The sequence below is a fragment of the Phoenix dactylifera genome, chromosome 11, assembly GCF_009389715.1.
Source record: "Phoenix dactylifera cultivar Barhee BC4 chromosome 11, palm_55x_up_171113_PBpolish2nd_filt_p, whole genome shotgun sequence".
NCBI classification, from domain to species: Eukaryota; Viridiplantae; Streptophyta; class Magnoliopsida; order Arecales; family Arecaceae; genus Phoenix; species Phoenix dactylifera.
The window spans coordinates 29,179,824-29,203,988 of record NC_052402.1 but is presented as its reverse complement, the minus strand read 5'-3'; the positions used below and the strand labels follow the sequence as shown (position 1 = coordinate 29,203,988).

Below are 24,165 nucleotides of genomic sequence, written 5' to 3'. Positions count from 1 at the left end.
TATGTGGTTTTATTTTCCTCTGAAGCTCATTTTGGAATCACTTTTACCTGCTTTTTATACACAAGGCAGTTTGTAGTGTTGCTTGCACAATTGTTCAATCTAACCCTTCTGACTGAGACATCAACACCAGCCCAGCATCATCTACTTGCTATGCATAAAATAAGGTTATTTAGAATTTTTGGCAATGGATTCAAAAACTGCGGGAAAGGCATGGTACTGAATTGTCATCCCATACTAGATGGATGCAAAATCAATGCTAATACAGGTGCCAGGATGTTGAACCCATCTATACTAGCATACTGGTAGTATTGATTTGTACCGGCCTATATTGGTGCCTACTGACGTACCATAGGGATCAGTCAATGGTTATTCATTGATTTTAACGCGATAAGTTTATTTTTATTATTTGGCCAGACTGTACCGATTCTGGATTATATTGAGGGCATATGATTTGGTATTGGTATTTAAAATCAGCCTTTAATTTATTTTTGTTATTATTAGTTTTTTTTGCTTAAACTTTGATCTTGCCATTGTTGAAGGTACACAAATTAGAGAGCTTGTTAGGTTCTTGTAAACTTAAACCATCTGATTTGGAGTTAATTAACCCTATCCCAGTTATATGAGCGTGTATGCTTTTGTTCTTCATTTCTTTAAATTTTCCTTCTTGGCAATAAATATGGTGGTTGATGGCTCTCCTTTCCCCTCACAAAAAAGAGAAGCTGCATGCGCGCAAACAAGAACATAATATGCAGACATGTTTTTTTCTTCCGTGATGGGTTAACAATCAGAAGTAATTCATGCTTTTGTGATGTTTCCAGAATCCATTTAATTGCTACTTGCTAGAATTAGTTGACTTCTTTATTACACAGGGATTGTTGTGGGCATCAGAACAGAACCGGTGCGTCGATTATCTCTGCAATGTTCTTCGCTAATTTTATGATAAAGTCGACATTTGCACTATGTTTTTATGATCATTTTTGTATTTAAAAGTGAAAATTCAACCACTAATGATCTTGCTATATTGGGAAACCATCTCAACGCCATATTTTTCATATATCAGCAACTACGCCAGAAACTCTAAGCATTCTATTGAATCGAAAAACTAAACCAAAGCGTTGACCACATGAGTAGGCTGAGAATTTTTTTTTAATAGAAGTTTAATATGGTTTAAATATCTAGGAGATACACCTCTAGTGGAATTGCAATATCTGAGAGAAGTTTAGCATGGGTTAGTTTTTCGATTCCTGCATGGAGTTTCCAACGTAGTTGCTTTATGAACAATATGGCGTTGAGATAGTTTCCATCATAGAGACTTCTTTATTTTCTTTTCTGGGCACCTATTGGCAGCTAGGCTCCTAATTCTATTACCGTCTTTTTCTTAATCTTCGTTTCTTGACGTCTTTAGACTCCTCACGAGCCTCAAAGTCCTCTTAAGAGAAGAAGGCTACCAAATTAGGAACTCAATAAAATTCGTTCTCCAACCATCGCTATCTCGGACTTCGCGGACCAAAAAAGCATAAATATTCCATGCTTATTCTATCTAGCAAAACCCAAGCTTCCTTCCTTTCCCCTACTTCTTTTCTACTCCGCCCTCTTCTTCTGCTATTCTTCTGCAATACTATTGTGGTATCCATCATGGGCCGGCGTAAGATCGCCATTGAAAAGATCCCAGAGACACAGCAGCGGCAGGTCTGCTTCTCCAAACGGCGGAAGGGGCTCTTCAAGAAGGCTGCTGACATCTGCGCCGCCTCCCGTGCTTGCTCAATCGCCATCGTCATCTTTTCCGCAGTGGGCAATTTATTCACTTTTGCTCACCCCGGTGTTGAAGCCATATCTAGACGATTCTTAGGCAACGAAGCACTTATCGACCAATTGTCTAACAAGGAACCAGAAAATACCCATGCAGCCATTGGTGATGATGGAAATTCCTGTCAGGACGAATCAGATGACGGTTTTGATGTTAGTGACGGAGAATCAGATTGTGGTGATGATGAGGAGATGATGATAACGGATAACGACAGAGAAGAGACAGTAAAGCAGGACGTGGGAAGGGAAGAGGAGGAGAAGGAAGCCAGAGAAGAGGTGATGAGAAAGGATAACAATAGAGAAGAGACACTAAAACAGGAGGTGGGAAAGGAAAAGGAAGAGAAGGAAACTAGAGAAGAGGCACAGGAAATACTGGAAGGCGATCAGTTCTGGTGGAACAAGCCAATAGATGATCTCAGATTGGAAGGGCTGCTGGAGCTGGAGAAGTCTATCATGGAGCTACGAGATAAAGTTCGCGACAGAGCTGGTTTTCTCCTTGCAGAGAAGCCATTAAGTCTATGTTCATGGAATCACAAATAATTGTATGCTTCTTCTTTTTATTTTATTTTTAGTTCTCTTTGGTTTTCTTTTCTTTTATTGCTCCAGAGTTGTGAGAGTATGAGTCTTTGGATTGCCTTCTTCTGTTTCCCGGTATCGAAGGCTTCCCAGCCGCTACTAAGATGCGTTTTGCTAACATCATATTGCTTTTCTTTTTTATGGCTGCAAGTAACAACGTTATATCGTGTTTTGGTGTCGTAAACGTTTTGCTCGTGTGTTTTTTATGCACAAGGAAGGAGTTGAGAAAAATATAAGAGGAACGTATAAATAGAAGATTTGATTAGAAGTGCATAAAAAGATCCAACAAATTACTTGACATTATTTCTGTTTATATACACTTTTAATTTTACTATTGATTTGATTGGATGGATCCACATTACCAAATAAAGGTATAGGTTTCAAAAAGGAAAGGCAAGGGTTTTATCAGCGAAGGAAAATCATAGGAGATTCTGTATAACTTGATTTTTCTTGACTTTTGTTAGATTAAGTTTTAGCATAATATTACAATAATATGATAAGAATGTAAGTACAATTTATCAATTACATAACTGGATATTGCACCTTGTGTTAAAACAAGAAGAGATTTACTATGATGCACAAGTGTGGAACTCCTACATACATAACAATTAAAGAACTTCAATTCCAAATATGTTACACATTGGCCACTCTATATTCCCCACAAGGAAAAGTAATTTATAATATGCCCACTATAACATTAATTCGTGCTAATCTTCTGCAAACCCAGGTACAACAATAGCTTACCATGTTCTTGCTTAGGATGCCATGTTCTTGAGTGTACCAAGTAAGTTTTGAAGAGACCAAATAAAAGGACAAAGAAAATACTGTGACTTTTAAAGAACCAGAAGATGCTAGGGATACGTCCTTTTTGATAGAAGTTAAAAGATATATACTACTTTAGTTAGTTTTGTACATATCCGGATCTAGGGCATACTTCTAATACTTTTGTTTGTACAATCTGCAATTTCATAGTTTTTTCTGAAGCTACAGTTTTAATAGGATTTGAATTCAAAAGAGTTGCAATGGTTTGTAAGAGGGGGGCCCATATGGATTGCAAGAGGAGGGAGGCGCTTAGCAACAAGGGATTGGGTGCGGCAGGGTAAGTTGGCTTGCACAAGAAGACAATAGGTCAAGGTTGACCCTAAGCTGATGGACGAGTCCATCAGGAGTTTCGGCAGAGAGCTATTTTTTCGGTGATATTTTTTCGATCCTATTGGTTTACGTGGAATATAGTGTGGTGGAAGGATAGATAAACAAAAATTGTAAGCAAAAGAGATTCCACTAAAATAATCTCTTTTCTCGAGGGTCAATTGCAAAGTGTTGTTGGACATTTTTGTAATTTGTAGAAGCCCAAAATTTAGAATTAAAAGAATATAAAGGAAATTCTGAAAAATAGTTTTTCAATGATGATCCTACGGCCGACAATAGAGATCTCTAAAGATCCCACGCATATCATTGCCTAGGATTTTATGTGGTGGCTATAAATAGTCAGGGTTGGCCATCAGGACATAATACATAGAAGCATAAACCCTAAGAGAGGCATTGAGCATAGATCTTTTGGGAGGTAGCACACTTGGGTTGCTAGTGAAATCAGTGTTTCTTTGAACTATTTTATTTTTGCAGGACTTTTTTCTTTTCATTTCTTCCGCATCAAATAGGAAGAGATCCTTCAGTTTCTGCTAGCCCAGTGTGGAAGTCCAAAACCTAAGATGATATTTCCTACTGATTCAGTATTCCAACCGATCAAAGGTAGATTAATGAAATGATTTAAATTATGTATATATATATGTATCGTTTGGCTCTGAGCATGACTACGTATGGAATTAGACTTGATTACATGCCTTGCCATAGGGGGTAAACGTGGCAACCCCACAATGAGGGTAAACATAGCATGACTCTACTAGAGGGGATATATATAGTGACCCCGCCATAGGGGTAATCATAGCGTGACCTAAGTCACATGAGTTAAATTTAGCGTGTGATCAGTACTCTAATGGAGAACCTTGACCGTAGGGGCTAAATGTAGCAACCCTAGCCACGGGGGTAAGCACGAGTGTGACCTATGTTGTAGGGGTTAAATATGGTCATAGTCATTGACTATAGAGCAAAAATTATAAATCAGGTACTCATGTATAAGAATGCGTATAAATTGATATATCTGTATTTGAAAACTTGTATAGTATAATCTTGAGACTTGAATAATTTTACTCTGATTTCAATGATTAATTCATTTTATGTATAATACTGAAAGATGAAATGTATCATGTTAGTATATGAAAATTGTCAAGAACTGATTATTATAAAATCGCATGTACACATATATTATATTTATATGGTATGAATAAGTTGTATTATCAAATAAATATGATTTAAATCTATAAAGTGGATTTGTTACTTACTGAGTTGTGAAGCTCATAATCTTTATATATATATTTGAGATTTAAAGATCTAATTTGAGAGGGCGGGTAACAGTCTTTTGGGACATATATATATATATACGCAAGACTGACCGGTAGTTGGTAGATTAGTCTTTGGATCAGTTGATATAATAATGTGCTATTTATGGATTATGTATGAATGCTTTAAATATTGCATGGTTTGGGATGTAAGTATAATTATTAGTTATTTCTAATAAATACATCTGCAGGGGTATGGAATATATTACATACTTATAAAGTCGTTGTATGCGGTGGTTGATCGCTCCCTCAAATAGTGAATATATGTCGGGGGCATGAAAGATACCAAGACTTGTTTACCTGTTGAACTTTTAATATATTTTGAGTTTTTGGTTCGTCTCTTATAGAACTAGCCTGATAGCACACGTGTTTTGAGCTTGTTTGGTTAGAAAACAAGCCAATATCGAGTCTCCTTTATGGTTTGGCTTAAAGGTGCCTAGTCAACATTAAGCCTCCTTCGGGTGAAGTCTGGACCTCCAAATCCAAGTGCAGTCCGGCCCCGGCTTATGCCCTGGCTCATGCCCTCGGACTTCACCCGAGGGTTGCTCTCTTTCTATGGAAGGTGTTCTGGAACCGACTTCCTACGAGAGCAGAGCTGAGCAGGCGAGGGTGGGAGGTCCCAGCTGAGTGCGGGACGTGCGGAGCTGAGGAGTCAGCGGACCATGTGCTCTTCCAGTGTACATGGACGCGGTCGACATGGCAGTGGGCTGGGATCCCGCGGGGGGCCCGGAGGGAGCGGTTACAGTTTCTCAGGGTGACACGACAGTGGTTAGCCTTTTTACGGACCCGCGAGGAGGGCATTAGAGCTACTTGCACAGCACTTCAGATCTGGCTGGCAAGGAATGTCCGCACTCTCGGTGAGCGTAGGGTGTCACCGAGGTTTGTGGCAGAGCTCGCTCGAGCACAGGCCTCGGAGATCAGACCCGCCTTTCTTACAGATAGACCTTTGACAGCTCGGGACACCTGGGGTTCCCCCCTGCTTCGGCAGCTTCTCAGTTGGTGTTTTTCACCTGGGAGCCCCCACCCTTGAGCTTCCTCAAGGTCAACTTCGATGGGTCGGTTCTGGATGGCGGCACGCGAGGCGGTGCAGGCTTTGTCATACGAGGCCCGCACTTCAGGGTAGTGGCCGCAGGTGGCTGTCAGTTGTTTGATACATCGGTGCCTGGAGCAGAGTTGCATGCAGCCTGGGTAGGCCTTCGACATGCGCGGGTAGTACTGCGGGCCAGCTCGATTATTTTGGAGGGGGACTCGGCCACTGTTGTCCGTTGGATTCAGAGGGGATTGGGGGGTGAGAGCACAGACCATCCCTTGATTCGCGATATTGTGATGATGAGTGAGGGAGGGGCCACTTTGGCCAAACATGTATTCAGGGAGGCCAATGGGGCAGCCGATTGGGTGGCTAGCCATGTGGCCCACCACTCGGGGTATGCCCTCTGGTCAGGGGAGGCGGAGCTGCCATTGGCACTCCGTGAGGTCTTGTATTTTGATTTTATTGGGTGTATTCGTACCCGTACTGTATGAAGTACCCGTTTTTAGCAACAAAAAAAAAAAAAAAAAAAAAAACAAACATCAAGCCTCCTTTATGCTTAACTTTGATAACAAGCTCATTCAATCACCAGATGAATCAATTTCACAATTTGCAGCATGAAAGTGAGCAAAACTACATAGGATAATTTAAATTAAATAAATGCAATCAGAATGATTTGTTTACAGACCAAATCTGTTCATGACTTCATGTGAGACCAAAATTGTTCATTGCGAGCCCGTTTCGGGTAACGAATTGGGGAGTGCCGATATTACCATTTCTTTTTATGCTGCTGCTTTTTCTTGCAAATTTTTAAAGTACGGAGACGAAGGAGAACAGCCACGAAAGCCCGAGTGGACCAGCAATCGGCGGGCGGTGACCAACGGCTGGAGCCGGCCGCGAGTACAGGTGGCCGACTGTCCCGTTCGCTGTCACTGGCGGCGGATCTGACGGAGCTAGGCCGGATGGCGTCGCAGGAGATGGCTCCGGGGGAGGTGTTGACGGAGATGACCGGCGAAGTTAGTGGCGCTGGGAGTGGCTCGGAGGGGCAATCGACTTTGAAGATGAACAGTCCGTGCCAAATGGCACGGGTGTGTAGTGAATCAGAGTCTTCAAAGGGGAAAGGGAAAGTGGTGGTTTCTGAAGCAGAGAAGTTGGACCTTAACGGTGGAGGGAAGGAGTTTTCTGAATGTGTAGGGAGGGGGGGGGGAGACTGGCTCAAATGGCTCGGGCTCGGTGGACAGTTTGTGCCATATGGCACAGAGCAACAGTCAGCATCTTCAAATTTTGGCTCAACTAATGGCTTCGGCAAAGGGGGTGCGAAGTGACTCACTAGGAGGCGCAGGGTGTATGGATGAGGATGCAGGGGGTAGCCACAACTCCGGAGTTGAGAGTTGTGCGGGATCATTGGGTGATTTATGAAGATCTTATTGTGGAACTGCCGGGAGGCGGGGAAACCCTCCTTTGCTCCGGCTTTTGGTAGGTTGGTGCAACAGCACAACCCGGATATTTGTGTGTTATTTGAGACTCGGCTTTGTGGTAGTAGCTTGCAGAAGGTGAGAAGGGTGATTCCGAGATCGTGGGGGTTCTATGCTGTGGATTCTCGAGGATTGTCGGGAGGTATAATTGTCACATGGGGTTTGGGTCGATGTACATTGGAGTGTTTTAATGTTTGCTCTCAAGAGGTGATCTTGGTGATTTCGGAGGGCAATAGGTGTCCTTGGGTTCTCTCAGCAGTTTATGCTAGCACTGATTATAGGGTCAGGAGGACACTATGGGAGGAGGCTATGCAGCTGATAAGTCATGGTCACCCTATGTTGGTGGCAGGAGATTTCAATTGTATTGTGGATGCTTCGAAAAAGATGGGGGGGAACCCTTTCACTCTCAATAGGAAGATCAAGGAGTTTCAGAATTTTCTCACTGCCAATGGATTGATTGATTTGGGCTTCTCAGGGTCTAGGTATACATGGTGCAATAATCAGCAGGGGCGGGCCCGAGTCTGGGAGAGATTGGACAGAGTCTGTGCTACAGCTGGGTGGGTTCAGTGCTTTCCGAATCATCGTGTCAGACACTTGCCGAGGATTGCCTCGGATCATCATCCATTGCTGGTGAGTACTGAGATACACACCCCTGTTCGCTCCCCTTTCAGATTCGAGAAATTCTGGCTGAGCTATCCACGTTCTTCGGAGATGGTGAGGGAGGCATGGTGCTCCCCGGTTAGGGGTGATGCTATGTATCGGGTATCCCGAAGGTTGGAGTTGACTAGGCGGAGGTTGAGAAGGTGGAATCGGGAGGAAGTGGGGAACATTTTCAGGAGGACAGAGGAAGAAGAGGAGGCCATCTCTAGATTACAGGTTCAGGAGGCACAGAGGGGAGGATTATCGGAGGAGCAGATGGGGGAGCTTAGATCTCACTTGGCATTGCATGATTCCCTTCTCAGACGGCAGGAAACACTATGGAGACAGAAGTCCAGGGTACAGTGGATTTTGGAGGGGGACCGAAATACCAAGTTCTTTCACCAGTCGACGGTGATCAGGAGGAACCAGAACAGGATCAGAGCTATCAAGGGTGAGGATGGCCAGTTATCAGATGACCCGGTTGTGATCCGGAGGATTGTGGAGTGTTTCTTCAGAGCGAGGTGGACGGAGCAGAGTGGAGAGGGGGGCCGAGTGGAGCTGCCGGTGCCGGGAGTGAGGGTGTTGGTGGAGGAGGCTGCTGTGTTGATCAGGCCGGTCTCGGTGGAGGAGATTCGGGAGGCGGTCTAGTCTCTTGAGGGGGACAAGGCGCCAGGACCGGATGGCTTTCCACCATTTTTCTTTCGGAGGTACTGGAGGATAGTGGGACAGGATGTGACGGTGGCCATACAGCAGTTTTTTACTATGGCAGTGATGTCCTCGGATTGGCAGCGGACTTTCATTACCCTGATACCGAAACGGCTGGATGCCTCTGAGCTGGGTCACTTTCGACCGATTAGCCTGTGTACCACTCTGTACAAGGCTACGGCGAAGATCTAGCCGTCAGGTTGCGGGATGTTCTGCCGAGATTGATTAGTCCGAAGTAGGGTGCTTTCATAGGTGGTCGAAGTATATCCGACAATGTGATGATAGCCCAAGAGTTCATGTTTGATTTGGAGAGGGCTCCGATGAGGAGAAGCTTGATGGGAGTCAAGCTAGATATGGAGCGGGCCTATGATAGGATGCGATGGGAGTTTGTATATCAGTCTCTGCTGGGGTTTGGTTTTCCTGGGGCATGGATTCAGTGGATCATGGGCTGTGTCAGGGCTCCTTCTTTTGCCATCCTGGTGAATGTGTGCCTTCTAGCTATTTTGTGTCTACGGGAGGGCTACGACAGGGGTGTCCCCTATCCCCTTATCTGTTTATTGTCTGTGCGGATGCACTATCCAGAGCTCTGCATCAGACTGTGCTCGCCCAGGAGCTGGAGATTTACAGGCCAGCGTTGGATGCCCCATCGATCTCGCATTTGCTCTTTGCGGATGATTGTTTGCTGCTAGCCCGAGCGACTCGCCGGGATGCTTTGGTTCTTACTAGAGTCCTTCAGGACTACTGTGCTATGTCTGGTCAACGGGTTAATTTTTCGAAATCTGCAGTGTGCTTTAGCCCGTCGACCAGACAGGAGGCGAGACATTCTATTAGGGAGATCTTGGGGATAGGTGAGCAGGATGGCACGATGAGATACTTGGGGGTTCCGCTTTCTGGCCGGCGCTTACGTGGGAGTGATTGTTCCTATTTGGAGGCTAGCATCAGGCAGAGGATGGAGGGTTGGCAGATGCGTTCTCTATCTATGATGGGGAGGATTACTCTGGTTCGGTCAGTTCTCTCCTCGATCCCTGTTTATTTACTTTCCCACTCTATTATTCCAGTGTCGATCCTGAGGAATATTGAGCAGCTAGTTAGGAACTTTATTTGGGGAAGGCAAGGCGGTAGAGGTGGTATTCATCTGTTGGCATGGGAGGTGGTGTGCCAGCCTACCAGATGTGGTGGCCTGGGGGTGCAGTCTCTGTTGGTGCGGAGGGAGGCTCTAGCGGCCCGCCATGCTGCTAGATATGTTATGGAGCCCGACAGTATGTGGTCCTCACTGATGAGGGCCAAGTATGGCGCTCTGGTGCCCGGAGTGAGAGCGGCCCGCTACCACTCTCCGGTGTGGAGGGAGATGTGTGCCAGAGCAGGGGTGGTCCTATCTGAGATCAGATGGGCTATTGGTGACGGACGCTCCATTGATATCTTGGAGGACTGTTGGGTGACTGCAGTGCCGATCAGCCGTATGCTGACCATGGTGGACTCGGTGCGCTTAGCAGGCCGGAGGGTCAGCGATCTGTTGGATCCAGAGGAGGGTAGGTGGAGGGAGGGGTTGATTCGAGAGGCGTTTGGGGTACAGTTGGCTGAGACGATTTTGGGCCTCCCGGTGCCATTTCAGGGGGAGACTGACAGGTTGGTCTGGGCGCCATCGGGCCGATCACAGGTGCGAGCCAGGGACCTACAGGCTCTGTTTAGTGGGGAGCTAGCGAGACAGATTGAGGGAGGATGGATCTGGCGGATGAGGATTCACCCGAGGGTGGCACTGTTTATATGGAAGGTGGCTTGGGGATGCCTCCCCACTAGGAGTATGCTAGTCAGGCGGGGTGTTCGGGTCCCTCAGGGGTGCGAGGTGTGTCCGGATACAGAGGAGACTATTCGACATGTTCTGCTAGGGAGATTTGGAGGCGGTCTCCCGTTCCTATTCACCACTCGGTAGAGACGACACAGGATTTGTTGCACTTGCTGCGAGCCTCGGTGCGGAGCCCTATGTTCGCGGAGGCTGGGATACTTAGAGCATATCTGGCTTACCATATTTGGTTGGACCGGAATGCACGACTGTTTGAGGGCAGGAGGCTCTCGGCGATGATGGTGGTGGAGAGAGCTGTGCTTCAGGCTGAGGAGGTCCTTTCTTGCACGGCCTCGTCTTCACTTGGGACGACTAGGGACATCTGGGGTATCCGTAGTGCTGTTTCAGCGCCGAGGTTTGCTGTTGTTTCTTGGGTACCCCCACCCCTTGGTTATCTCAAAGTGAATTTTGATGGCAGTGTGGCGAGGAATGGGAGGTCAGGAGGGGTTGGTTTTGTTATCAGAGACCACCTTGGGAGGTTGATTGCAGCGGGTGGCCGGGGCACGACAGGTCTCACGGTTGCGGGAGCAGAACTATGGGCAGCATGGGTCGGCATATCCTATGTGAGGCAGGTGCTCAGGGCCGGGCGGGTGTATCTTGAGGGGGACTCTTCTATTGTGATAGATTGGATCCGGGGGGCGGATAGGTATGGAGATGGTCACCCACTTATTCGGGAGACCCGCAGGCTGGCTATGGAGATGGAGGAGTTTGAAGCAGTACATGTTTTCCGGGAGGCGAACAGGGCAGCAGACTGGGTCGCCTCCTATGCTGCACGGCATTCCAGGGAGTTATGCTGGTTATCCACAGCAGAGCTCCCGCCCGATCTGTATCTTTTGCTTTTTTTTGATTTGGCAGGATGTACTCAAGTTAGAGCTATATGAATTGCCGTTTTTAACCCAAAAAAAAAAAAGCGCCCGAGCATGGGACAACTTGCATCACGGGTAACGGGAGCGTCCGAGACTTGCACTGGGTCATGGGCACAGGGCTCCCTAAGGCTTTTGTGATAACATTTTCTGATTCGGAAACATAGTGGCACAATTATGCTGCGCTCATCATGGTGATATTTCTTCTTTTAATACTATGTGCACCACATGACCGCGCGCCGCCAACCATAATTATTCGTTTCTACGCCGATACATCAAGTACTTGATGAATGAAATTTATAAGGTGTATAGAAATCGGGATAAATGATTGGCGTGGCGCTTTTTTTTCTCTTCCCACCAGTTTGTCCGGATTAGTTATAAAGAAGAGCCCAAACAAGAATAAACCAGGAATGATTGTTTGTTATTAGAATGTCCTATCACCGGGAATAAACCATCTCAGTTGCCACGACAACAGCTGATGCAACCATCCTAGCTACTTTGTTTTGCCTGGAGAAGAGAAGTGGTGCAATTTCCTACCAAGCAAAACAATTGTAACCCTGATCCAAGCCCTAACCCTAACCCTAAACTGGGAATGCAAACGGGGACCAGGAGCGCAAGAAAAGCATGGCATGATCGGCTGCACTTTTTCTGCATCTGCCCACAATGTATGTAACGAACGCACTCCATCCAAAAGCGACAGCAGTGGGACTGTTGGCGGACCAGAATGCTCTCTCTCTCTCTCTCTCTCTCTCCAGAGACACACCCACACCCACACCCACACCCACACGGACGCGATACGGCGGTGCGCACTGCTCGGCTTTCCCTCCAGTACTAAAACTTTCCCTCTCTAGGAAGAAAAGAGAGGGGAGAGGGGAGAGGGCAAGGGGTGGGAGATCGAGGCGAAGTGCGGTTGCCACCAGGCAATGGGAGCTCAGAAACCCATCTCCCTGCTGCTGTGTTTGCTCCTTATCCTTCCTCCCGCGCAATGCGGAGTCAGCTATGACCGCAAGGCCATCATAATCAACGGCCAGAGGAGGATTCTCATCTCTGGCTCCATTCACTACCCCCGGAGCACACCAGATGTACCACCATCTCTTTGCTTTCCTTATTTTACTCTCTCTTTTTTTTTGTCTTCTATTTTTTCCTAGCATTATATATAACAGGCATTTCATTTTATAATTTATGTTCTTTTTTTTTTATTTTTTGTCAAATTTTGGGATAGATGTGGGAAGGACTGCTGCAAAAGGCCAAGGATGGTGGGCTGGATGTGATACAGACATATGTGTTCTGGAACGGTCATGCGCCTTCTCCTGGAAATGTATTCTTTCTGCTGCTATTGTGGCTCTTCTTCCTTATTTTATTATTTTTTTAATAAGACTTAGTGTGCTGTATTCTGGATTTTTTGTTATGGTGGGATCTTTAATGGGAGTGCATTTGTTTGGGATTGCAGTATAATTTCGAGGGGAGGTATGATTTGGTGAGGTTTATAAAGACGGTGCATAAGGTGGGGCTCTACGTCCACCTCCGCATTGGGCCTTACATTTGTGGCGAGTGGAATTTTGGGTACATCTCTGCTTACACACCTATTTCTTGTTAGATCTTTGAGGACAAGATGATGAGCTCCTTTCTTTCTTTCTTTGTTTTTTTTTTCTTTTTTGCTCTTTTTGATGTGCAGAGGATTTCCAGTCTGGTTGAAGTATGCCCCAGGCATCAGCTTCAGAACAGACAACGAGCCTTTCAAGGTCCATTTCTTTCTCTTTTTTTTTGCCTCTGCATTTCCATTCTTTCCTCATTTTCTTGCGCCGGTGAAAAGAATGAGAATAGAATTTATTTAATTTAGGCCTTCTTTGTTTTCTAAATTGATTCTGCATTGGTATATTTATGCGTGTTTGGTGTCGCAGATGGCGATGCAAGGATTCACCCAAAAGATTGTGCAGATGATGAAGAGTGAATCACTGTTTGCGTCGCAGGGTGGCCCAATTATACTCTCACAGGCATGATTTTTCTTCTTCTCTTTCTTCTTATAAAGGAATTTTAGGTCCCCTGAAGACTACTTTCATTTATTTTTAGCCATCGATTCTGGGAGTTTTAGTCCTGTTGTAAAACAATGGAAGAAAGATTTTTTTTTTTTTAGTAAAAAAGATAGTGTTTGGCTGATCTAGAGTATCATGTAGTGCAGATTGAGAATGAGTATGGACCGGAAAGTAAGGCATTTGGGGCTGCTGGTAATGCATACGTGAACTGGGCGGCTAAAATGGCGGTTGGATTGGGAACAGGTGTCCCCTGGGTGATGTGCAAGGAGGATGATGCCCCAGATCCAGTGGTAGGATGATTTGTTCTTCTTTATCTGCATTTTTTTTGCCTATATCTATCTCAAAAGAAAGTTTTGTTGTACTGAAGTTGGGGTCCTCTATCTCTGATGACTAATTAAGGTGGTTTCATGGTCTTCTTCTCTGTGGTCATAGGGAGGTGTTTCTCATTTAGTTGCTCATGCTCCTGTGCTCACTATTCCTTTCACATGATATTGTGTGCTGCATTTTCAACAAGTCACATCTATTTAGTGTATATACAGAGAAATGGGAGGCTCTGTACTCACTGTTTCTTTTTCTTTTCATCATAAAGAACTATGCATGCCTATGCCACATCTCCCAAACTAAGTAATTACATGTACATGGGCTGGGAAATATTTTTGGTGTAAATTTTTTTGTCATTCATGTAATTGTTTCAGATTATAACTGTACCAGTGTAGACTAGAGAGATGATTCTGTAACAATCTTGCAGTGGAGTTTGAAATGTTAATTAAAAAGCTGAACTTTCTAGTAAATCTAATATTTCTTTCTTTCTTTCTTTGTTTATGCTATGTGAAAATGCATATGCATGGTAGTCTAAGATTGGTGATGAACTGATGTGATATCTTTCAGGCTTTCTTATAATCAGAATTGTTGCTGATTGACATTGTGTTAGATCTTGTTTTTGTTTTCTTAGATGAAATATTCAAGGCTCTTGTCGTGATTTCTATTTATTCTTTATATTTTGGCAACAGATCAATGCATGCAATGGTTTCTATTGTGATGCTTTTACTCCCAACAAGCCTTACAAGCCTACAATGTGGACTGAAGCTTGGAGTGGCTGGTAAGTTGTTTCTACAATTATAGTTATGACAGGCTCAACTTTGAGTCACAGGCCATTGAGACTTGATTTTGGACACAGGTTTAAGGAATGAAAGTTCCACTATATATTTATAGATCATCATTTACATTTATTGGAATAGGTTTTTGATGCTATAAAGACAAATTGAAAGGAAATGAATTCTTGTTACTTCAAGCTGAATGCAAGTTTCTTCTCTTTTTGTTTCATAACAATTGCAGGTTTACAGAGTTTGGGGGCACTGTTCGCCAGCGACCAGTTGAGGATCTGGCATTTGCTGTTGCACGCTTTATACAAAAGGGTGGCTCCTTCATCAATTATTACATGGTTAGAACAGATCAGTTGCTCTGTGGCTATTTTGTGCTTGTTGTGTGGAAACATGTATCAGTAAAAAGGCACTATGCTATGCTTTTTTCCTACAGTACCATGGAGGAACTAATTTTGGCCGTACAGCTGGAGGTCCCTTCATTACAACCAGCTATGATTACGATGCTCCTATTGATGAATATGGTAAGAGAAAGGACCATATTCCACAGTCCTTTGTATGACTACTGTAATTCCTTCTAGATTTTCTTCATGTTTTAAAATTTCACAATGTATGGTAAAGGTCATGGGTTCAAATTTTTGTAAAATAATTCTGTGCTTTTTAGCTATAATGGACAAATATCTTAACTGTGGTTGTTAATCAGTCAAAATTAGCACTTATCATACTTAGATGGGGATGAAAAGAAATTTCAGACTAAATGCTTACTCTTATCAATAATAATCAGTCAAAACTGGCTCTCATCATTCTTAAATGTTGATGAAAAGAAATTTCAGACTAAATGTTTAAGTTTGCTTTATTGGTGACACTTAGTGGCTCTGGATCTAGTTAGTGATGCATGCAAACTATGTTGCTGTCAGAAAATATAATCAGAATCTGTAGTTCTGCTGCTTCTTCTAACAGCTCTGTACCAGTGGAAGGTCAACTCAGCTTCATAAGTGAAGATGCTAATGGACTGAACATAATCCAGATCCTTCATGATCAGCATTCACTGTTTGAACATTTGTAATATTTGTAATTACTGCCCTCAAATTTTACTCCCTCTAAAAAAAAATTCCAGTATGTTGGTGGTAATACTCTTTTAGTCGTTGCAAAACTTGACTTGGACTTCAGGTGAAATGATTTGCTATTGTTGAATGTATCGAGGTTAACTTATCACTGCTGAGTCCCTGACAGAGATGGCATGTGACATATGTCAGATTGTCACTTTATAGAAATGCTATGCTTTGACCTGGTCTGATTAGAAATCTGATAATGTGTTATTTTTATTGTTATAGCAGTCCCCTTTCGTCCTATACTGGGTTTCTTTTATACCTTCTAGTTTTGTTAATAACTCTGAGGAGATTTATTAACATGCTTTCTGTATCTGTAACATGATTTGATCTAGTTCTCTGAGATTCTACTCTGCAGTTTGAAGGTGATGAGCTGTTCTACAGGAATTTAGCCAAAACACCTAGTTTACATTTCCCAATCTCCACTTCTGTACCTTATACTTTTTTCCTTGCTATAGTAAAATAAATATGGCAAAATTTAATTCTTATTTTTGGTTGAGATCCATTATGCATGTCACTTTTTTCACCCCACAATTTGGACTTCTGGTAATATTATCCCTTGTGGCAAATTGGCAGGACTTATCAGGGAACCAAAATATGGACATCTGAAAGAGCTCCACAAGGCTATTAAGTTATGCGAACCAGCTTTAGTTTCTGCTGATCCAACTGTTACTTCTCTTGGTAGTTATGAAGAGGTATGTTACATTTCCTTTCTCTAAGCAGTCGAATGTATATTTGTCGCACAATCTTTTTTTTCTTGAATATCAAGATGAATTCTTACTTTAGTTTAACTAACTATGTTTTGGCATTTTAGGCTCATGTCTTCAGTTCTGAATCAGGAGGTTGTGCAGCTTTCCTTGCAAACTACAACCCTAATTCTTTTGCAAGAGTAATGTTCAATAACATGCACTACAACCTGCCTCCTTGGTCAATTAGCATCCTTCCTGACTGCAGAAATATATTATTTAATACTGCAAAAGTAAGTGAAACATAAATCTGTTTCAATTTTTCTTATCTGTGTTTGTCAATGTTGTTTCATGTCATTAAATAACCATGATATGCAGGAACAGCCATTTCTGCTTTGCTGGATACTTCCATACCCTATATTTGAGTTTATGATTAAATTATTAAAAGTTGCATGTTGCAAGTATACTCAAAGCTCAAAGACAAAGCTAAGTTGGTGCTGCCCAAGATAAAAGCTCTTTCTATTTTCATCACAGGTTGGCGTTCAAACATCTCAAATGCAAATGTTGCCTGCTAACAGCCAGTCTCTTATGTGGGAAACATATGATGAGGATGTTGCTTCATTGGAAGATAACACACCGACCACCGCAGCTGGCCTTTTAGAGCAGATAAATGTTACCAGGGATGCCAGTGATTACCTATGGTACATTACCAGGTGAGATTGGATCAACCTTTTTTATCTGCATATCAGAGATGCCAAGCAGATCTAGAATATCTCACTTTTGCTCTCTAATTATTGTTCCTTATTGCCAGATTATTATTCATTATAGTACTTCACTGTTGTTAGTATAGAATCACAAATATTGGGTCATTATAGTGATATTATGCCATTGAATGCTTATTGGAGCAACCCTCAGTGTACTGAACTATACCGAAGTACCAGCTTGCATGGGTTTTGGCTATGTAAATCATAAACTAGCATATAATTCTAGTTAAATCACATGTTCGGAGATGAACACTAATATGTTTGTGTACATATAATAGCTTTTACCATGAGAAAACTCTTATTTTTGTGTTTTGCAGTGTTGATGCGAGTCCTGCTGAAGGATTTCTACGAGGGGGTCAACTTCCTGTTCTCACTGTACAGTCGGCTGGTCATGCCCTGCATGTCTTTGTTAATGGTCGACTCTCAGGTATGTTATCAGAAGTAATTCTTTTAGCACCAACAAGCAAGAAAATAAAATGTGACCGTGCTATGTAGGTTCTGCATATGGAAGCAGAGAAAATAGGAGATTCACGTATACCGGCAGTATCAATCTTCGTGCTGGATCTAACAGAATTGCACTGCTAAGTGTTTCTGTGGGACTGCCGGTTAGTTACTGTCTTGCATTCTCCATTTCTTGTTCTGATTATTTACTGACGTTGGTTGTCTTTATCTTTTTGACTCAACCTGAACACTTAAACCTCTTTGTTGTCCATTGTGGGTGAAGAACGTTAAGGTGCATTATGAGTTGTGGAATACTGGAGTCCTAGGTCCGGTGGTGCTGCATGGAGTTGATGAAGGGAAAAGAGATTTAACCTAGCAGAAATGGTCATACCAGGTCAATCTTTTTCTCATGATCTGTGCATTTTAAGTAGAACGATTTATATGGATGTAATTTGGTAAAACATTGTCGTTTACATGATTATATATGCAGGTTGGCCTAAAAGGAGAAGCTATGAATCTAAACACTCTAGAGGGCACTTCTTCAGTTGAATGGATAAAGGAGTCCCTAGTATCTCAAAAGCAGCAGCCATTAACATGGTATAGGGTAAGAAATGAAACCTAGCCATGTTTTATAATTAAGTTTATGTTGTTCTAGCATCTTGGTTCATACATTTTGCCTTTCATTATCAGGCTTACTTTGATGCTCCTGCTGGAGATGACCCACTGGCATTGGATATGGGCAGTATGGGGAAGGGTCAAGCATGGCTAAATGGACAAAGCATTGGAAGATACTGGACCTTATGGGCGCCAAATGGGGATTGCAATGGATGCAACTATGCAGGGACATATCGGACCCCAAAGTGTCAAACTGGTTGTAGTCAACCAACCCAACGCTGGTAAGAAACTTGAACAGGTCAACAATTTTCTGTCTTACATATTTTTCACATTATATTTCTAATCATCCTTCAGAAACAAAGCTGACCTTTCATAACTACTAATGAGCCAATACATGTTGAAGCAGTTGGACTGTTAAATTCTCTTGCACTCAAGTAGGATGTAAAAATATCACTTCTTTGGTGATGCTAAGATGATAATATCATGAGGTCATTTGCATGTTGATAGTCAGTTGATAAGTCAGCTGCTCACGAGAATTTCATGGCATCTTTGTGAATTACTGCAGTTGATTCTATCTGCATCGATGATGCCAACTAAATTAAACTAAATAAGGTGACCTAGTGTGGGGTCACAAGGAAGCTTCATTATTGAAGACACCAATTTGGTTGATCATCCAACTGTCAAATGGTAGTACTGGTCTGTATCAAAAAAATGGTAGTTCTGGTGCTGTATTATAATCAAGCTCTATTAGATCACCATACATCAAAGCGATTTCATAGGAAGATTATATTACTTAATGGAATTTCCATGGGATACTGAACTGGCTTTAGATTCTAGTCAAATAATTATTGTTTCTTTTACATTTGATTAAACAGATTGAAACTAATTATTGGATTCTCAGGTATCATGTGCCAAGGTCCTGGTTACAGCCAACTGAAAATCTATTAGTAGTATTCGAAGAACTTGGAGGTGATGCAACAAAGATTTCTCTTGCGAAGAAGTCTATGTCCAGTGTTTGTGCTGACGTTTCTGAGTGGCATCCCACAATAAAGAATAGGCACATTCAGAGCTATGGCCAGCCTGAGGAGTACCATAAGCCAAAAATTCACCTGCGATGTGCACCAGGACAGTCGATCTCAGCTATCAAGTTTGCCAGCTTCGGCACGCCCTTGGGAACTTGTGGAAATTTCCAGCAGGGAACATGCCACTCGCCAAATTCACACAGCACCTTGGAAAAGGTTCTCAAAACTACCCTTTCGTCTTTCTATCTTCTGCCATATGCATATCTATTGGTATCTGCCCATCTTCTTAGTTGTTTATGTATGTGTTCTGGTCTTAGAGTTCTCAAACTGCTCTGAGAGTTTATTCCTGCAAATAGATAAAAAATACAGGACAAGGCCATTTATAAGTCAAATAACATTGAATATGATACCTAATTTATGTGAGATTCCTGAAGACCCAATGTCAACAACTGTTAGTGTGGCTGGTTGCTACACATGGGATGTTATTGAGCAAGAGCCTTCCATTGAAAAACCATATGATTTCTTGGGTGGATTTGGGAAATTGTTGAGAAACCAAAACCTACTTCTCTCTATCAATGCACAAAAAGTACTGTTTTAAGTCTTGTGTTGCCTATACATATAACTTATGCTGTCTTGCATAGTGTGGACTTACAGGGAGGTATTAAACGTAGAAATTAATATTTGATAACATTTGGTCTATGAAACTGATTGTGAATGCCTAATCTATTTGAACAGAAGTGCATCGGTCTGCAGAGGTGTGCAGTCACAATATCCACAAACAATTTCGGTGGGGATCCATGCCCCGAAGTGATGAAAAGTGTGGCTGTAGAAGCTATATGTTCGCCCACTGCTCAACCATTATCTTGAGCTTGTGAGGTGAAGTGTAATTGAAGGAGGCTCTTTAATTGGATACCTGAAAGGAGCATGAAGAACAGAAATAGTTGTAAAGTACGTGTGTGCACACATGAAATGTGTTAGTTTGCGGTGTGTTGAGTTAGGTGTAGATGGGGAAGATAGTAGAATTGAGTGCCTGCACTTATTCTTAGGTAAAGATGTCTCCCCAGCTTCTTAAGTGTTACCTGGTTTGCCAACCTTTATTTAGAAGTTGGTACCAGAAAGGAGAGGAAGAGGTTGCAAAAGTGTGGCAACAGAAAAAAAAAAAAAAGAGAGAGAGAGAAAGTTGGATTGCATATTTGCTTTTGTTAATGTCCCTTTTCTTTCTCCTATCCTGTGGAATAAAGTTGATTCATGATGTAAGAAGGGTTATTTTAAGCATGGGTCTGATTACGAACATGCTTATAGATGTGGTTTCATCTTGTTCGGTGATTTAACCCCCAATTTATCAGTGTTCTGCAAGTGTCGTACTGGTGCTCAGACTTCTTCTTTTTCCTGCCCTTTCCTCTTTTTTTTTTGGGTCCATTTGGTCAGGACATCTGCGATCCAAAAAGAATTGTTTCAAATACTAAGGGTGTTAATGACCAACCCAAAAGCATGCTTGTCTTGAAAACCTAAATGTCTTGTGATTATGCTCTTTATCGACCTGTCATCATTTCTTTTGTCATCTGTAAACCTGCCGTTTTTAAGGAATACCTTTATCAAGAACCAATGCTAAACCAACATAAGAACCTGAAAATAAGAATCCATGGGAAGCTCGTTGAATTGGAAATACACCTATTGTAAGAATTTCCTGCAACTAAAGTTCCAGAGGATGCATACTGTTACGATGCAAAATGAGCTTAATGACATAGTATGGCCAGATTGACCCAGAACTAACATGGCATCCCAGATGATCGGTTCAAGTCCACCTTGGTCAAATCAAAAAGCAGGACGAGTAGTTTAGAAGACCCCCGAGGCACATTTCGTCCAATAAGAAGCACCTCAACTCAATAGATATTTTTCAGCTAGGTGTTTGCCCCAAGCTGACCTGAACCTTCTCATATGAGTAGCCAAGTTTCCTCATGCACGGAATTGCATTTCCTCCATCAAGCTAAGGACAAAGTTTACCGTAATCGCCTCCAACAGTTACTTCAAATCTTCAGGTAGTTACAATGTATTCTCAGATGGTTACAACATAACTCTAAGCTATTAAGATATGATTTGTAGGAGATTCGGGACCTTGCGACTATAAATAAACCTAGAGACCCTTCGTGAAAGGTAACAATTTAATCAATTAATCATTTCTGAATATCAATCTCTCTCTGTTTTCTTCTTCTTTCTCATCTCCTACCAAAAAACTCTCTCTGACTTAAGCATCGAAGGACCCGCTTGGAGCTAATTCAACGAGCTCTCTAACTGCATTTGTTGTCTTGCAGATCCACAAAAGCACCCTACATCATTGATCCAGGATTGGTAGCAACATATTAGCATTATCTGTGGAAAATGGATGAGAAAAAGCTATGAAGCTTAGAAGGAGCAATCATTAAAAAGCTGTCCAACCAGCTCCTCGCACAACTCCCCAAGACCCCAACCCTCTTAACCAATCATGGGTGCTATCAATGCCAGATGTTCAACCTGCAAGCTCTGCAAGTGTAGGCTCTAGCAACTGCGGTGCAAAACCTACAATAGCAGCTTGGTAACCCTTGCTAGTTAGCCAAACCATCAAGATGGTCCAACATAAGGTAGCAGCCATCCATGCCCTAAGAGCGTTAAGTGGGACCAGAGGCATGATTGCTCTAGCTTTACCTCTAACGCAAGTTCTATTTCTGATGACTCTTCTGTGTTGATTGGAAAATATTTTCAGATGGGTGGCTAACTGTTGGGAACCCTAGTGGTCGCATGCATATATTTTTAAAAATTTTTACAGCGAAAGCATGAATTAAATTTTTATGCATGCTAGAGATCATATCTCTACAACAAAAATAGATCCAGAACTTTAAACATGTTGGGAATTGTGTCCTAAATTCAATCAATTGTTGATTGTAAATGTATTTGAATCATTTATAAATAATATGGTATTTATTCATCACCAGAACATCTTCATAAACTCCGATGTGATGAAGTCCTTAGGACTGCTTTGTGTAATGAAATATGATTTTGTCACACATATCCTTAAATGTTCATGATCGTATGATATACTATTAATAGGATGATAGTATTATCGGGCATAGGTCATTGTGTATCATATTTGTTGGTTGTCTTTCAAACCAAAGAGTATAGAGATACTAATATGGTATACAGGTGAATGATAGTGTACGTTCACTGAACGTGACCAATTGATGGACTCTCTCTTGTCAAGAGTTGTTCCAAGTGGATATGGGTATATGTATCCTTTAGACCTGAGATTGCAACCGGTGGCTTGCAAGCAATTCACTGTACTTTGGTGCCGGACTACCTGGATTTCTAATCCAGCGACGAAAAGTTTCTGGGTCCAGTTAAGTACTTGTGGTAGTCAGTTGCAGATCAAGATGGGATTGACCTCCCTTAGAAATAAGGGTGAATGCCTTGTGTTTTCAATTAAGTAGTACCCTGGCCAGGGAAAGTCAAATCTCTATCACTTGACTTATTGAATTGAAACATATTTTCGGATGGATCGTTTCAAGGTAGACAGACTCTGAACCCACCCTGGGCATTTTTCTGGTCAAAAGGATGAATTATGCAGTAACCATAATCCATAGGTTCTAGAATGTTGCTTTGCATCTATTCAGCCTATCCGGTCGTCAGGTCCCATTGCTAGATGGTTACTTCGATTAGTACAGGAAGTATTCTTGTACTACCGGCTTAGGTTCGAACATGTGAGGTCACACGCTTAGAAGTTTCTGAATTGATCAAATGGCTGATTGACGATTAAGAATCGTCTAGAGGTAAAATAGTCAATGTGATTGACTGATTGCCCTAAGCAATTGCTGCTTGGAGAAGTTAATTGGTGATTGGATCACTGATTAGACTCAATTTGATTGAGTAATAGAGATTGAGCTTGACCAAATTCAAATATGATTTGAAATTGGTAAAACCGTAATTGACACCAAAATTGGTTTGGTAAAAATATCTAATTTGCCCCCAACCAAATCAGATTTGGCTTGAGTCAAATTGGATTAAAATCAATTATGATCCTAGTATGACTAGGACTTCCTTCCCTATGTGGGACCCATATACTGGATGTGGGACCCACGTCCTGCCTAAGTGGGACCCACATACTGTATGTGGGACCCATGTCCTGCTTAGGTGGGACCCACATACTGTATGTGGGATCCACACCCCGATCGCCCTCCAGGCCACCTCACTCCTTTGCATGCATGACATGTGGCGGAGCAGGACACCTCTTTTACTTGCATGCGTGACACGTGGTGGAGCAGGACACCTCTTTTGCTTGCATGCGTGACATGTGGCGGAGCAGGACACCTCTTTTGCTTGCATGTGTGACATGTGGCGGGCCTGGACACCTCACACTCCTCCTGATGTCATCCATAACCTCATCTGCCTCATGAGGTCATCCATGACATCGCCCTTCAGGCCACCTCACCCCTTTACATGCGTGACACATGGCGGAGCAGGACACCTCTTTTTCTTGCATGTGTGATATGTGTCCTGGCAGGACACCTCATCGAACACCTCATGGGAACACCTCACCCTCTTCTTGGCCTATAAATAGGCCACCCCTCATTCTTGTTCTGAAAGATCAAGAGCACCAGAGAAAGAGAGTGAGAGGAGAGAGAAGCTCTAAAGGTGAAAGCCCAAGAAGGAGTTCTTGAGCTGTGAAGGTCCATCTTCTTCCTTCTTCTCCCTTTCAGCCAACCTTCTACCTCCCTGCGAGCTAGCACTCTCCGGGAAGCTGATCATTCCGGAGCTTCGCGTGGACGATTCATCGAGGTCGGACGCTTGTGCGGCTGCGAAGCATCCTTGAAGGAACCCCCTTCTAAAGGTAAGAGATCTGATCTCTTTTACGGTTGAGATATGATCTCAATCTTCAAATCACAAGAAGTTGTGATTTATGCATATTTATTTGAATCACACAATCCTCGGAATCTGAGGGCTTTGTGATATTTGGTGTCAAAGCAAAGGATTAGTGGAG

At 42.8% G+C, this 24,165-nt stretch overlaps 2 protein-coding genes and 1 pseudogene across 2 annotated transcripts; all 3 read left to right on the top strand.

The window, feature by feature from the left end:
* The first annotated feature begins 78 nt into the window (after nt 1–78).
* Nucleotides 79–2,500, top strand: LOC103724248 (agamous-like MADS-box protein AGL61). Its single transcript, XM_008815445.4, has one exon. The coding sequence runs from the start codon at nt 1,528–1,530 to the stop codon at nt 2,344–2,346; it is 819 nt and encodes a 272-aa protein (XP_008813667.2). The 5' UTR covers nt 79–1,527; the 3' UTR covers nt 2,347–2,500.
* A 4,780-nt stretch (nt 2,501–7,280) lies between these two features.
* LOC120112574 lies at nt 7,281–8,627 on the top strand. Its single transcript, XM_039132156.1, has one exon. It carries the CDS (start codon nt 7,281–7,283, stop codon nt 8,625–8,627), a length of 1,347 nt encoding a protein of 448 aa, XP_038988084.1.
* Nucleotides 8,628–11,784: 3,157 nt separating this feature from the next.
* Nucleotides 11,785–20,508, top strand: LOC103714506 (annotated as a pseudogene).
* The last annotated feature ends 3,657 nt before the right edge of the window (nt 20,509–24,165 follow it).

Bases quoted from the DNA above. Each gene is read 5' to 3' on its own strand.
- LOC103724248 (XM_008815445.4), top strand. From the start codon at position 1,528: ATGCTTATTCTATCTAGCAAAACCCAAGCTTCCTTCCTTTCCCCTACT.
- LOC120112574 (XM_039132156.1), top strand. From the start codon at position 7,281: ATGAAGATCTTATTGTGGAACTGCCGGGAGGCGGGGAAACCCTCCTTT.